This window comes from Xylocopa sonorina, unplaced genomic scaffold, assembly GCF_050948175.1.
Source record: "Xylocopa sonorina isolate GNS202 unplaced genomic scaffold, iyXylSono1_principal scaffold0014, whole genome shotgun sequence".
NCBI classification, from domain to species: domain Eukaryota; kingdom Metazoa; phylum Arthropoda; class Insecta; order Hymenoptera; family Apidae; genus Xylocopa; species Xylocopa sonorina.
This window is the reverse complement of record NW_027490090.1, coordinates 892,228-908,211: the sequence shown is the minus strand read 5'-3', so window position 1 is coordinate 908,211 and position 15,984 is coordinate 892,228. Positions and strand designations below refer to the sequence as shown.

The window sequence follows — 15,984 nt, the reverse complement described above, 5'->3', positions numbered from 1 at the left end:
TACAGCTTTCGCTTAAACGTTACTAAATCACACTGCGTAGAATTCTTCGAGTTCTGAGATTCGAGTTCTGAGATCCTGAGAGATCAGAAATTCTGGAGAATCGTTTAACGAGCTTGGCGAAGGAGGAGGGAGAGACATATTTCACAGAATCTATCCACAGATAATGCTCGTTCCCAGACAGGCTGCTCTGTGTGTAGATAACTGAACTCTGAAACACTTGCGCAAACATTTAGATTTAAAGCTGATCGTATTAGCTCTCGCTGTTAGGCTTTCAACATTTTTATGTTCTTACACAGCGTCTTATTTCATACAATTCGATCAACGAACAGAAATTGGTCCAACGTAGAAAAATACATTTAATTAAATTCATAATTTAATTGAAAATAGTCTTCTATTTAAATAATATTCCAATTTACGAATAAAATAATTTTTTAAGCGGAAATAAAATTATTGTAATTGAAAATAGAGTATTGTTTAAGTAGAAATAATATTTTAATTAGAAATAGAATTTTTTTTCCCCTTGAAAAATGCAAGATTCGCGAAGAGTGAACAGAAGTAACGCTATTTTTAATCGCGACACCCAGTATTGCCAAGAGAAATATTGATAGCTTGTATAAACAGCTGAATGTTTGATGCTGTAAATTAATACGCTTGTATAATTAGATAAGATCTCGAAGTTGCTTGTTAAAGTTGATATTACAACTCCGGATTGATATTGCAATTTTCCAGCTGCATCGCTTCGCTTTTGCAATTAATAATTATTACTAAAATAATCGTCAAGCTAAATAGATACTAAACGATAGAAAATTGTATCCAATTCTTAATCTTTTCATTCATAACTAGCGCAAAGTATTAATTACAAGGTAGATCAGTTTTGTCGTGTATGTAAATATTTAGTTTACTCGTTTAAATTTTCTTAAACAATCGTTCCTTTAGTTACGGACTTAAACCAGTAACACCAGAGCTTCTTAATTGTATTTCTGCTTGTACGTGCCAGCTACATGCGTGGCATTATGTCACCAAGCATCGGTACAAAGCAATAATGAACCATTCTTATTACCTAGCGGCGTGTCTGGAATTTTAATTCAAGGATCTTCTTTCAAAGCGACTTCGCCTTTCTGTTTACTGAGCGTACAACTCAATGCAGCCAATTGGAGCTTATAACTTCTCCTCGCAATCACACTTTTCGCTTTTTTTCTCTATTATTTTCTCAGTTTCTTTACTATAAACATTTAACACATGTATATATAATTAATCGATACGCATAATAATTGAAAAGAATCAGGAATAGCTATTTTTCAAGCATACATATTTATAATTAAAATAATTTCACTCTCAGATCAATTTCTTTTTCTGAAAAAAATACAGTAAAATGGAGAATATCATTTTATGGCCTTGAAAATATTTTTTAAAAATTCAGAATGACTTCATGGTGAGCCTTACTTACACCAAAACAGGCCACGATACTAAATTGTCCCCAGAAAAACTGCGGAGGATATTTTTAGAGCATTGTCCGCAGATGAAAACGTGTTATTCGCTGCAGTTGAAATAGTTTGTAGAGGTGGATGCTTGATCGTACTCTTTGTGATGCTAATACACTTTTGTTCGAGTTGTAACGTACGATTAAGTATGGTCTCCTTGCTCTCGATGCATAATTTTTTAAGATTTACAATGTAATATATATACTTAGCGCCTTTGGCTATTTGGGCTGATTATGATAAGATCTCATGATTTAAGGATTAATGATGAGTTTAGAGACTCAATTCCCAACATCTGTCTTAATATCGTTGAGCATTTACCCATTAAATGAGTTCAACGTCCAATGTTAAGATGAGAACCATTTCGCTTCAATTTTACATACGCTGAGATCTCTGAAAATATAATACGATATAATTTGTTCTTCTATAAAAAAATTCTGTTGCTCGAGAACAATGTTTTTAACAAGCGATTGCTCTCTGCTTACGTCAGTTTCCTTCTGCTTGGCCAATCTTGAAATCCCTTTAAGCAAGTTAATGGTGACGCTAGCGAACAAATATATTTATATCTTTTAAACGGTTGAGCTTTCGGCTTATGTTTACTGAGGCTTTTTTGTTCGCTACAGTGTGTACTGTATACTGTAAAAATATTGAATTGTTTTCTTAACATCCTGTGCAGATAATTGAGCGATTTCTACTCAACGATTCCATCATATGAACATTCTTTTGAATCGAAAGCAAAATAGCTATGAAATATTGCTCCGTACATTGCTATATTAAATCTTAAACAATGCGTTTGCTAATAACGAAGATCTATTATGGTACAACGACTTCTATTCCTCCGAACGATTCTCATTTTGGGCTTTAACAATCTTGGCGATTCCTAAAATGTAGAATACTTTACATAAAATGATACTATGTTATATTCGCATGCGTAAAATTAATTATACACTTCTTACAGGCTGGAGAGCTGTCCAAAGTTAAGCGGCAGGGGCACGATTACCCAAACAGAGCTTCTACAAGAGCTGACGAATGACTGTCGTTACGATAAACTGACCAGACCACCAGGAGAGCTGAACTCCACAGACCCGATCAACATCTACACCAGCGCTTACATCTATACGATCAAGTCGAACATGGCGAAGACTCTGGTACCTTGCGATACAGTTTATATCTTGCGTTTAGCTCAGTCGTACTCTGAAGCTTCGATACAATTATCCTCTCTTTCAGCAATTCGATGTGCACATGATGCTGCAATTCAGATACTTGGATGAGAGACTGAAGTTCTCCAACATTGCGCCACACTTGAGCCAGATATACGGTGGACAGTTCGCTCACGATTTAATTTGGACTCCCACGGTGTACGTTTCTAACGAACCCAGTTCAGCTATAATGGGCAACAGCGTTAAGGATATACTTGTCTCCATAGACCCATCGGGCATGGTCATACTAAATACTAGGTCTGTAATACGTATTTAGAGTGTGTACCAATGCTACGATAGTTTTAATCTCTCTTTTTATGAAAAAAATGCAACGGATTCTCAAATATGGGATTAATTGTAGATCGCTCTTACATTTTGTTCGTTAAGAGAGCAGTACGAGATGTTAAACAAGCTACTTTCATTCATAATTATCATTAATTCTCTCTTTATCTGCTATTCTAAATTTTTTTGAGATTGAATGGAATAAAACAGTAATCGTAGATTTTTTTTGCAAAAGAAATGACTTTCTTACATTTTGTTCATTAACATAACAGTAGAAGGTGTTAAACAAGCTACTTTCATTCATCATTATCAATAATTCTGACTTTTTATCTTCTATTCTAAATTTTTTTGAAATTGAATAGAGTAAAACAATAATCGTAGATTTTTTTGCAAAAGCAATGATTTTCTTATATTTTGTTCATTAACAGAACAATACGAGATGTTAAAAAAGCTACTTTCATTCATAATTATCATTAATTTTCTCTTTATCTGCTATTCTAAATTTTTTTGAGATTGAATAGAGTAAAACAGTAATTGTAGATTTTTTTTGCAAAAGCAATGATTTTCTTATACTTTGTTCATTAACAGAACAATACGAGATGTTAAACAAGTTACTTTCATTCATCATTATCATTAATTTTCTCTTTATCTGCTATTCTAAATTTTTTTGAAATTGAATAGAGTGAAACAGTAATCGTAGATTTTTTTTGCAAAAGCAATGATTTTCTTATATTTTGTTCATTAACAGAGCAGTACGAGATGTTAAACAAGTTACTTTCATTCATCATTATCATTAATTTTCTCTTTATCTGCTATTCTATATTTTTTTGAGATCGGATAGAGTAGAACAGTAATCGTAGACTATTTTGCAAAAGAAATAGGCTGGCTAACTTAAAAAATAATTTGTTTCTCTTATGTAGAAGATTTTGAGTAACTCATTACATTTTTTAAGTAAAATCTAGTCTTTTTATTGCTTTTTATTGCGCAGTTGCAAAGCTCTTCAAGCATTCGATATTAAAATCTTCTTTCTCTTTAAGAATTTTTATAACTTCTTCAGCTACAAAATGCGAAATATTCTCAGTAGAAGCTCAGATTAACATTTTTATAGCTTAGATTAGCAATTTTCAGCATGTTTTATTGCTGCTTTCCTTCCCCTATGCTTTCTCCGCCTTTAGCATTTTCAAGCGATATTAAAATAGCAATAACTTGCTGTTCGCAATTGCTAATTCGCTGAACTATGAATATATACATTATACATAAACTCTAATGTATCGTAGAACATAATTAGAAAAAAATCAAACATCTTTTATCTCATGAATTCTACATTCGAGCTCACAAATAATTCCAAAGCGTGGCTGCACAAAGCTTCATCGCTTGATGCTCCACGCCAAGAATAATGCATGAAGCTTGAATCAAAGGGCTCACATTTATACGCTAAGGTTGCTAGCTTTTAGAATTTAGTTCTCGCAAGCCTACGTTGGCCTCTAATCCCATAATAAAAGCAGCGTGTAAACTGTTATAGGTTGCAAGCCACTCTTAACTGTGGGCTTCGCTTGGAGAAGTTCCCATTCGATGTACAAGAGTGCCCACTAATTTTCGAGAGCTGTAGGAGTCTGTCATTGTTTATTGCGCTACTACAAACAAGTCAGCTAGTTTAACTCTACTCTGGCCCGCTTGGAATCAATGGAATTTTTACCACCCACAGGGACGCACAATGTGCTCGACATGGTGTTGTATTGGGACCAACAGCCGATCATACTCGCAGACGAGCTGCATTTAACTGAGTACAAGCTGATGGACAAGTGGGTGAACACCTCTGAGGTATTCTATACCACATCGCAGCAACATTATGGCCATTTTGGTACCGTTACCAATCTCATTCGCAACCAACAGCACTCGACAGTGCCTATCGTAGCTAACGATGCCTCCTATTCGCAGCTGGTAACTTCAGTTCGATCAGCATAACATTCAAACTGGCACGAGAGATGGGATTCTTCATGATGGACTATTATATACCCTCCATACTGATCGTGGTCATCTCTTGGGTGTCGTTCTGGCTGCACATGGATGCGAGTCCCCCACGAATAGTCTTAGGTGATGTACCCTGCGAACATTGCCAGCGTTAGCGAAATAAGTAATGAATCAGAGACTTCGCATCTAGGAACGAATACCATCCTGACGTTCATGACTCTTGCGTCCAAAGTGGAGAACTCTCTGCCCAAAGTTTCTTATATTAAGGCCAGCGAGATATGGTTCCTGGGTTGCACCATATTCCTCTTCGCTGCGATGGTGGAGTTCGCTTTCGTCAACACCATCTACAGAAGGAAGTACGCACGCATGTTCTTTGGTATTTTGTTTCTGCGTAAAAGTTTGTATATTAATGTGTGATGTTTTCAGAAAAACAGTGCCGCTGAAGAAGGTGAACAGCAAGTACATACTGAAGTCAACGTTGACTCCGAAGCTGGCTCGCAAGCAGTTCCAGAAGAACACCACAGGCCTGGAACGGTCAAGGTCTTGGTCATCGTTGGATAATGCGAACACCAGCGAGCAGGATTACACCAGCCAGAATTATCTTACCGTACATGCGAGTATCAAGGCTTTGGATGTGATCGAAGCGAACGAAGAGGGTAACGGGGATGTATTTCTGTTCGCAGAGCTTCCCAAGTACCCTGAACATCCCTTCGGTGAAGATTGAGGAGGACAAGGAGGAGCAGGAGTGCTCCGTAGGAAGCATAATGACTGTTAACAGCACATCGTCACCAAAATCCTTCCCACGGAGGGCGACTCTTGCTCAGCTGCACAATTTTACGACTATGACTCCGCAGGAGATTGCTCAGTGGATCGACAGGCGCAGCAGGATTGTCTTCCCTGTGGCTTTCATTATATTCAACATACTTTATTGGTCTTTCATTTGGATATAAAATAGTCGAGCGTTTGAGCTAAGAATGATATGTTTTTTTTTTTTTAAAGGATAATCGAATAAGTTGTATTTATATTATCGCTTTCGATTACTGGAATTTTGTTCCATTTTGAATAAACTATTCGCTTTTTTAGTTAGTCGGTCAGCCAGATTTTGCTCAAGCGTTGTCAAACACCTGCGACAAATGTTCAGAATCTTTATATTAACTTGCGTGCAAATTAATATTGTTACGTCGGATGGCATAAAGTCCAACTTTAATTTTTTGAACGACAAGAATTCTAAATGGCATGAAAAAACAGAGATACAAGGTTTTATGGTTCTAACAGAGTTCTTGTTGGACAAAAAGCATGCGTTCCATATTTTTTTAATACTGTCCTTCGAACGTACGCTATGAAACATAATTTAATTTAGCTACATAGCTCATGTACTGTCTACAAAATTTGTTTTTCTTAAAGAATAGAAATTTTTCATCGATTGACATTGATTGATATTGTTATATCAGGTAGCAGAATGTATAATAATGTCCAACGTTAATTTTTTAAAGAACAAAAATTCTAAATGGCATGAAAAAACAAAGGTACGAGGCATTATGGTTTTAGTAGAGCTCTTGTTGGACAAAAAGACATGCATTCCATATTTTTTTAATGCTGTCCTTGATTGACATTGACTGATATTGTTATATCAGGTAGTATAATGTATAATAATGTCCAATTACAGTTTCTTTTAACTACAAGAACTCTAAATGACATAGAAAAACGCAAATACAAGGCATTATTTAGTAGTAGTAGAGTTCTTGTTGGACAGAAAGCATGCACTCCATATTTTTTTAATGTTGTTCTTAGTTGATATTGTTATATTAGATGGTATAATGTGTAATAATGTCCAACTTTAACTTTTTAAACTACAATAATTCTAAATGGCATGGAAAATCAAAGTTACAAGGCATTATTTAGTAGTAGTAGAGTTCTTGTTGGACAAAAAGCATGCATTCCATATTTTTTTAATGTTGTTCTTAGTTGATATTGTTATATTAGATAGTATAATGTGTAATAATGTCCAACTTTAACTTTTTAAACTACAAAAATTCTAAATGGCATGGAAAATCAAAGTTGCAAGGCATTATTTAGTAGTAGTAGAGTTCTTGTTGGACAAAAAGCATGCATTCCATATTTTTTTAATGCTGTCCTTGATTGACATTGACTGATATTGTTATATCAGATAGTATAATGTATAATAATGTCCAATTACAGTTTTTTTTAACTACAAGAACTCTAAATGACATAGAAAAACGAAAATACAAGGCATTATTTAGTAGTAGTAGAGTTCTTGTTGGACAAAAAGCATGCACTCCATATTTTTTTAATGTTGTTCTTAGTTGATATTGTTATATTAGATGGTATAATGTGTAATAATGTCCAACTTTAACTTTTTAAACTACAAAAATTCTAAATGGCATGGAAAATCAAAGTTACAAGGCATTATTTAGTAGTAGTAGAGTTCTTGTTGGACAAAAAGCATGCATTCCATATTTTTTTAATGTTGTTCTTAGTTGATATTGTTATATTAGATGGTATAATGTGTAATAATGTCCAACTTTAACTTTTTAAACTACAAAAATTCTAAATGGCATGGACAATCAAAGTTACAAGGCATTATTTAGTAGTAGTAGAGTTCTTGTTAGACAAAAAGCATGCATTCCATATTTTTTTAATGCTGTCCTTGATTGACATTGACTGATATTGTTATATCAGGTAGTATAATGCATAATAATGTCCAATTACAGTTTTTTTTAACTACAAGAACTCCAAATGACATAGAAAAACGAAAATACAAGGCATTATTTAGTAGTAGTAGAGTTCTTGTTGGACAAAAAGCATGCACTCCATATTTTTTTAATGTTGTTCTTAGTTGATATTGTTATATTAGATGGTATAATGTGTAATAATGTCCAACTTTAACTTTTTAAACTACAAAAATTCTAAATGGCATGGAAAATCAAAGTTACAAGGCATTATTTAGTAGTAGTAGAGTTCTTGTTGGACAAAAAGCATGCATTCCATATTTTTTTAATGTTGTTCTTAGTTGATATTGTTATATTAGATGGTATAATGTGTAATAATGTCCAACTTTAACTTTTTAAACTACAAAAATTCTAAATGGCATGGACAATCAAAGTTACAAGGCATTATTTAGTAGTAGTAGAGTTCTTGTTAGACAAAAAGCATGCATTCCATATTTTTTTAATGCTGTCCTTGATTGATATTGACTGATATTGTTATATCAGGTAGTATAATGTATAATAATGTCCAATTACAGTTTTTTTTAACTACAAGAACTCTAAATGACATAGAAAAACGAAAATACAAGGCATTATTTAGTAGTAGTAGAGTTCTTGTTGGACAAAAAGCATGCACTCCATATTTTTTTAATGTTGTTCTTAGTTGATATTGTTATATTAGATGGTATAATGTGTAATAATGTCCAACTTTAACTTTTTAAACTACAAAAATTCTAAATGGCATGGAAAATCAAAGTTACAAGGCATTATTTTGTAGTAGTAGAGTTCTTGTTGGACAAAAAGCATGCATTCCATATTTTTTTAATGCTGTCCTTGATTGACATTGACTGATATTGTTATATCAGATAGTATAATGTATAATAATGCCCAATTACAGTTTTTTTTTACTACAAGAACTCTAAATGACATAGAAAAACGAAAATACAAGGCATTATTTAGTAGTAATAGAGTTCTTGTTGGACAAAAAGCATGCATTCCATATTTTTTTAATGTTGTTCTTAGTTGATATTGTTATATTAGATAGTATAATGTGTAATAATGTCCAACTTTAACTTTTTAAACTACAAAAATTCTAAATGGCATGGAAAAACGAAAATACAAGGCATTATTTAGTAGCAGTAGAGTTCTTGTTGGACAAAAAGCATACATTCCATATTTTTTTAATGCTGTCCTTGATTGACATTGACTGATATTGTTATATCAGGTAGTATAATGCATAATAACGTCCAACTATAATTTTTTTAAATTACAAAACTGCTAAATGGCATAGAAAAACAAAGAAACAAGGTATTATGCTTCTAGTGGAGTTCTTGTTAGACAAAAAGCATTGATTCCATATTTTTTCAATGCTGTCCCTCAAACGTACGCTGCGAAACATAATTTAATTAGAGTACAAAGCTCACGTACAGTCTACAAAAGACTGATCTTGACTCGTTAAGGTAATTCAGATTGAACGACAGAAGCCTCAGATGAAATCCGTTTATTATACCACTGTCTTTCCATCTTATAACATGCATTCGTGGTACAAATGGTTAACTTAAGAGCGAAACGATAGCAAAAGGGACTCTAGATTCGCCTATTAACTCTGAAACGCGTCGTTAACAGGCTCGTCGTCGTCCTCGTCCTCTTCTCCCTCGCTCTCGAACGTGTTATCCGGGATATCGTACAGTCTGATCATAGGCTTATTCGGGTCCTTCATGATCAGATACTTCCCATCCTTCTGCTTCATGCAAATATCAATGATGCATCGCAGTATGCCCCAAGCGTTGTCCATGTTCAGATTAATCTGCGTAGCGAATTCATTCGGCTTGTACTGTTGCGTACCAAGAATAACATGCTTGCTGGAGTCTCTGACCATCGCTCTGGACACGTATCCAAACTTCAGTTGGTCCGAGCCAGCCAGCAACGCCTGCACAGTCCACTTGGCCAGTTTGCAAGCATTGTTACGCAGCTCGTTGGCCAATACTGCTCCACGTTGGGTGTCCAGCTTCTGCCTCCACTCGACACCGTTGGCCAATTTCGAGTCCCACTCGTTTAAAGCCTTGATAGTGAGAAACTGGGTCTCGTTGTTGGGTCCTTGCATCACTGCATCGTGCTCGCATCTCGCTACGAGCACGATACCATTGTTCAAGTCCCATTTTCTGTATCTGTAAGCAACGCTAGCCACATCTCCTTCCTCCTCCTCTGAGATGAACGGATTGCCCTCCTCGAATTTGTATCTGGGCTCGTTAGACTTCAGCACTTGCTGAGAAAAGTTGTGGTTGATGAACGTGGCTTCCAACGCCAGGTTTCTGGGCGAGTTCAAGGAGTTCCCATCGTCCTGAGGTGGCTCCACACTGGTCTCGTTCACAGTGAGCAGGTCGAACTCAGTGTTGTCTCGCTTGTCGAAGAACAGCTTGTCCCCAATCTTCTCGATCACTATGTCCCAAGAGTAATTGCTGCGAGTGCAGCACATTATTGTCGCCAGGATTGCATCGGTTGCGTAGACATTGCCCTCTGTCTTGGAGAGCTTGCGAATGATTGGATCATCGGTTGTGGTCACCGTATGGAAGATTCTGTCGATTCGCTGCAGTGGCTTCTCGCTCTTCACATTCACCCTGTCGTAGGTCTTGTCGTAGTATTCGAGGGAGCCACAGCAGAGGATGTCCTCTCCATCCTTGACGCTGGGCAGAGACAGTTTCGCCAGCCGTGGGAAGTCCATCTCTTCGATGGTCACCCAATCTGGCCTGACAGTGACCGAAGCGTCACGGATCTTGATCGGAGGCTGGTTCTTGTGGTTGCGCAGGCCCTGTTGCCTGCCCCAGCGTTTTGTTTGACCCTTGCGGTCCCTCTCGCGTAGTTTCAGCTTGCCAAGCTGCTGCATCTGGCTCAAAGCGCCACGCTGGCTGCCACGACCCCTCATGTTCCTCTGGTTGTGGCGGAACCTGCCACCACGCTGGTACGGTGGTTTCTGGACACGAGTGGTGTCAACCAGGTGGAAGGTTGTTTCGTCTTCATCGTGGTAGTATGCGTATTGGCTGCCGGAACCAAACTGGGACGTATATTTGTCTGTAAACGATAAACGTACCATCTTAGTACCTTTCTCTGTTCGATATTAATTCTACTTCACTTTTTGCTGATATTTACGTATCGTATTGAGAGAAAATTGCTAAAAATAGTAATTTCTATAATATATTACTCATTCTATGTAATTATTAAATCGTTAACACTTTCGTTGCAGCTTTACTTTGTATTTATCTTAATACGTTGAATGCGATAGGGTCAACGATGACCAGCGCGCCAAGTTTTTGAAGCCACCATCGTTATTTTAACAGCGCGAAGGAATTAATGCAGTATAAAACATTCAAACTAATTACTTGGTCGAGCGATTAAAAAATTCCAATAAAAATTAGAAAATGGCTCTCGCTCGAGCAGCGTTACTTAAAGAAAGTAAACTGGCATACTTTGCTGGACTCGACTCCGTAAAACAGAATCGAATAACGAATCAGGTACTTTTAATTCTCTCGCTGGATTAGAAAATCGTTGGCGAACCCTGTACAAACTCCAAACCAATTCTATTGAAGCTACAAAGTAGTTGTTACTATTATCAACAGTACTGAGCGTTCATACGTCAGATAGGTTAAGGTAGACGCAAAATTCTGATAACTTACTGGGGAACTTTTTGTCTTGGAAGGCTGGCGTAGTCCAGTCAGATATCTACAATAAGAATAAACGAACGTCTAAGAAATCTTTGAGAATGCGAGAATGTATTAGGTTGCGTTTATCACGAACCTTGCCCAATCTGTCGCCTTTCGAGAACGGCTGATAAGGTATATCCTTGAATTGGTCAGGCAGCTCGCAGGGGCCCCAACCGTCCGGATTATGCTGGATCGCTGGCGCCTGGAAATGGGCCACCTCTTCCTCCTTCTGGACAGCGTCATCCAGTACAACCACGTCGTCCGTCATTCTGCTATTTCGCTAAAAGAAGCCCAGGACACGCTGCCACGATCTGCTCGCCGGAAAGACCGGCGACGCCATTATTCTATGCACACAGTAAACGTCTCGTATCGACGTGCGAACTTGCGTTGCATTTAAATCGCTCTCGCGTGCGAATATTTAACAATAATTGTAATAACGTGATTCGTTGTTGTTTTAACTAGCAATATTTTTTTTTTTTTTTAGGTACAAATTAAATTGTCAGTGCCGTAGCTAAGATTAGCGAGGGTGCTGTTTTGGAAAATGTCTAACCTTTCTTTCGACATTGTGTAAAAGGAAATGAATGACGCATGAACAGAGAATTTATCTAAAAATTTGATAAAATTCTATTTTTTAGATTTTAAAATGGAGTAAAATAGAATTTACCTTTTATTAGTGTGTCAGAGTTGGCACTGTGGGAGTGACAGTGTTCTTTCTTTTGTAGTGTCGCGCGCAGTTTGCTACGCGCATGCGCAGAATGTTGTATACAGTTTCTTACGCGCATGCGCAGAACGTCGCTTATAGCCTCTTATACGCGCATGCGCAGAGTATTGTATATAGTTTTTTACAAGCGCATGCGCAGAACATTGTGTGTAGCTTCTTACGTGCGCATGCGCAGAACGTCATGCGCAACTTCTATTGCGCGCATGCGCAGAGCGTTGCGTACAGCTTTCTTAGGCGCGCATGCGCAGAATATCGCGTATAGCTTCTCATGTGCGCATGCGCAGAGCGTCGTGAATAGTTTTTACTTACGCATGCGCAGAACGTCGCGTATAGCTTCTAACGCGTCCATGCACAGAGCGTCAACGTTGCTTATTACACGCGCATGCGCAGAACATCGCATAGCTTCTAACGCACGCATGCGCAGAACATCGCGCATAGCTTCTAACGCGCGCATGCGCAAAGCGTTGTATATAGTTTCTTACGCGCGCATGCGTAGAGCGTCGTATATAAATTTTACTCGCGCATGCGCAGAGCATCGTATTTAGTTTCTTACGCACGCATGCGCAGAGCATCGTATTTAGTTTCTTACGCACGCATGCGCAGAGCATCGTATTTAGTTTCTTACGCACGCATGCGCAGAGCGTTGAATATAGTTTCTTATGTGCGCATGCGCAGAGCATCGTAAACAGTTTCTTACACGCGCATGCGCAGAGCGTTGAATATAGTTTCTTATGTGCGCATGCGCAGAGCATCGTAAACAGTTTCTTACACGCGCATGCGCAGAGCATCATAACAATGTCATACGTATGAATATGCGTAAAGCGTCGCGCGCAGCTTGTTACACGCGCATGCGCGAAAACACTACGTCACTGGCACAGTATACCGTGTCTGAGCGTTCAGTCAATATGGCTTCTTCCGTGGTTGCCGCAGCCACCGTTCGCGCTGTCAAAGGCAGAAAAATACTTCCCACGCGAGCAGCGCTCACTTTGGTAAGCAAATAATCAATCGATGAGCATATTCGTACGTAACTGTGTATTAATCGCGCGCGATATTACGCATCGCTGGTGACATTTTCCATTTGAAAATATCGCAAGCTTGAGGTTACGTTTTCAACTTGTATTGATGTGCAATTGCTATTTTTGAGATGTTTCACATTACTTCTAATGCCAGTCGATAGTTATGTACGTATAGCATTAGCTAATCTAGAAACGTGCAGTTATTATTATTTTATGTCGCATCTATATTTGCGTTGAATACTTATCGTTATTATTAGTTCATCCAGGTTCTGTTTGTGTCCATTTAAAGAGCATCGTTGTTGTTGTGACGCTACAAGAGGAGTTGATTCTTGGAAGGTTTTTTAAATTGACGCTAACACTTAACGGATGGTTTGTTTTTTCTATGTCTTCCTTAATTTCCAAGCATTTTTTATGAGAATTAAATAAACGTGTATGTATTGCTTCAAACCATTACAGTTTTTTTAATAAACACTATTTTTTATGGAATTTTACAAGGCTATTTATTTACAGGTCTACTGTTTCTTGCGAGCGTGATATCTTGTAAAACACTCATCGTTGCAAAGTGGAAATACCCTTTTGTTCATCGTAGTACTCCGATTTGTTATCGCTTCCTGCATTGGATGATTTATCAGCACAAATTTCTTCACAGACTTCCGCAGCTTTCGTAGAAAACTCTTTTGCGTTTGCTGTTTTAACGATTACTTAAAATTAAATAATTTGTGTAGACACAATCGATGGATAATACTGCAACTAATCGTATCAAAAAATAAACCAAGTATGCATAAAATTGAGAAACTAACGCAGCGTAATAAAAATGCAAGCAAGAAACATAATCGTACATTTCATATCCTGGAAAATCAGGATACGAAAATATAAATTTACATTGTACCCATCCGTTAAGCGTTAAGAAGCACATTAATTTCACATTTTGTAGATTTATTTGTTTGTAATTAGCTTATTTTGTTGGTAATCCATTTAAAACGTTTAACGTCAACTAACTTTCCTTTTTTCTCCTGCAATGATAGTCCATTCATTTATACTTTTTTTTAAATATAAAATAAGAAAGTAAATAATGATAAAATATTGTAAGCAAGATTTTAAATCGTGTTGTGTATTTTTTTATTTATCGAACACAGTCAACGATACCATTTTCGTTTCTGTAATTTACATTCTGCAATTTGTTTTGTTGCAGACATCGAATGCGGTGAAAAAGATCAAGGAGCTGCTGAAGGACAAGAATGAATGCGTAAGCAGATGCGAACTTTAATTTATTAAAATTTATCATTAATATACGTACTTTAATTCATTAAAATTTGTTATTGAGATGCGTACTTTAATTTATTATAATTTATTATTAAGATTATTAAGATATTGCGCACTTGAATTTATTAAAATTTATTATTAAAATACGTATTTTAATTTATTAAAATTTCTTTTTACATCGTCCATCACTTTTATTAAGTTTCCATCTGTTTCGCAAGAGCACCGATGCGATATCTTTGCAAAAATAAATTATTTCTGCGAAAGATTGGGCTTAAAAAGAGTCCAAAGACCTCGCAACTTTTTAAGGTGCTCGAATAAAATTTAGTATTACATTTCTGTCGCATTTCAGATCGGTTTAAGGATCAGTGTGAAGCAGCGAGGGTGCAACGGTCTCAGTTACACCCTGGACTACGCCAAAGAGAAATCGAAGCTTGACGAGGAGGTGGTTCAAGATGGTGTTCGCATAATGATCGACAAAAAGGCTCAGTTGTCCTTGCTAGGCACCGAAATGGACTACGTTGAGACTAAACTGAGCTCCGAGTTCATTTTCAACAACCCGAACATTAAAGGGACGTGTGGATGTGGAGAGAGTTTCTCCATCTAGTTGAATTAAAAAATTGTAGTCAGCGTAGATTATTTACAATTGTGATATTCACCTGAAAAAAAACAAATTCAATTCTTCGTACGCATTGTTTCATTAAGAATTTAGCGATGATACTTTATTTTTTTAAATAATAACAAATAATTGTAAAATAGTTAAGTAACTAATCTCTCGTGAAAATAAATGTTGTTATAATATAGTGTAATATATAATTGTGCAATAGTTTAGTGATGAAACTGTTTTCGAGCAGTTTTAGAAGGAATTACTCAGCAGATTTTTATCTGCAGTTTGTCGAAGCCTTGAAAACTTCTTTTATATAAGTTTAAATGTCTTTAATGTGATGCGCTGTTGAAGTACGCGTAATCTGGGGTCTTCGGTGGAGATTTCAGGATTTTACGTGTTGAGTTTGAGAAAAATGCTTATGAGTTATCAATAAAGTCGCTAGAAACGCTGATGCATCAAGTAATCGATGAATTATCTCTAAGTAGATAAAAAGTAGATAGAATTGCATGTTACGAAGAGCTTTAGCTATTCATAATGTGTATTTTTGGGATGATAGAGTTTATTTTAGTTTTTTTAGCAGTAAAATTTCTAATTAATTGAGTTCAGATTAATGAGAGAGGTATTGATTCTCACTTTTTAGAAAGTATTTAATATTTTGCTTAATATTTAATATTTTATATTTTATATTTTACTTAATATTTAATATTTGCTTAATATAATATTTTATTTAATATTTTACTTAATATAATATTTTATTTAATATTTGCTTAATATAATATTTTATTTAATATTTGCTTAATATAATATTTTATTTAATATTTTACTTAATATTCAATATTTTATATTTTGCATAATATTTAATATTTTATATTTTATTTAATATTTAATATTTTGCTTAATATTTTATATTTTATATTTTATATTTCGCTTAACTTGAACTTAATAATTCTGCTCCGTAATATTTTCTAATGCTTTAAATAGGGTTTTATAAAATTATATTTCATATATAACTTCTTTCGTGAAAGA

The 15,984-nt window shown here is 36.0% G+C and overlaps 4 protein-coding genes across 4 annotated transcripts in view; 3 read left to right on the top strand and 1 right to left on the bottom strand.

The window, feature by feature from the left end:
* Positions 1 to 15,984, top strand: part of LOC143431679 (protein masquerade-like) — a 360,601-nt gene that overhangs the window by 319,699 nt on the left and 24,918 nt on the right. The gene's annotated exons all lie outside the window — the stretch shown is intronic.
* On the top strand, positions 1,043 to 5,880 carry LOC143431700 (pH-sensitive chloride channel 2-like). The gene is given in 11 exon segments (XM_076908638.1): positions 1,043 to 1,066; positions 1,069 to 1,120; positions 2,287 to 2,296; positions 2,437 to 2,626; positions 2,706 to 2,935; positions 4,482 to 4,564; positions 4,665 to 4,820; positions 4,898 to 5,053; positions 5,121 to 5,286; positions 5,357 to 5,543; positions 5,614 to 5,880. Coding segments are annotated over 11 exon segments (1,521 nt in total).
* On the bottom strand, positions 9,148 to 11,651 carry LOC143431863 (eukaryotic translation initiation factor 3 subunit D-like). Its single transcript, XM_076908844.1, has 3 exons — positions 11,449 to 11,651; positions 11,328 to 11,373; positions 9,148 to 10,725 (listed from the first exon to the last, which is right to left on the bottom strand). Exons 1-3 carry the CDS (start codon positions 11,620 to 11,622, stop codon positions 9,257 to 9,259), a joined length of 1,689 nt encoding a protein of 562 aa, XP_076764959.1. The 5' UTR covers positions 11,623 to 11,651; the 3' UTR covers positions 9,148 to 9,256.
* LOC143431813 (iron-sulfur cluster assembly 1 homolog, mitochondrial-like) lies at positions 12,981 to 15,123 on the top strand. Its single transcript, XM_076908755.1, has 3 exons — positions 12,981 to 13,064; positions 14,284 to 14,337; positions 14,704 to 15,123. Exons 1-3 carry the CDS (start codon positions 12,981 to 12,983, stop codon positions 14,956 to 14,958), a joined length of 393 nt encoding a protein of 130 aa, XP_076764870.1. The 3' UTR covers positions 14,959 to 15,123.

Coding starts and splice junctions, on each gene's coding strand:
- LOC143431813 (XM_076908755.1), top strand. CDS start 12,981: ATGGCTTCTTCCGTGGTTGCCGCAGCCACCGTTCGCGCTGTCAAAGGC. Junction 13,065..14,283: donor CGCGAGCAGCGCTCACTTTG/GTAAGCAAATAA, acceptor GTTTTGTTGCAG/ACATCGAATGCGGTGAAAAA. Junction 14,338..14,703: donor TGAAGGACAAGAATGAATGC/GTAAGCAGATGC, acceptor GTCGCATTTCAG/ATCGGTTTAAGGATCAGTGT.
- LOC143431863 (XM_076908844.1), bottom strand. CDS start 11,622: ATGACGGACGACGTGGTTGTACTGGATGACGCTGTCCAGAAGGAGGAA. Junction 11,374..11,448: donor AAGGCGACAGATTGGGCAAG/GTTCGTGATAAA, acceptor TTCTTATTGTAG/ATATCTGACTGGACTACGCC. Junction 10,726..11,327: donor CCAAGACAAAAAGTTCCCCA/GTAAGTTATCAG, acceptor TATCGTTTACAG/ACAAATATACGTCCCAGTTT.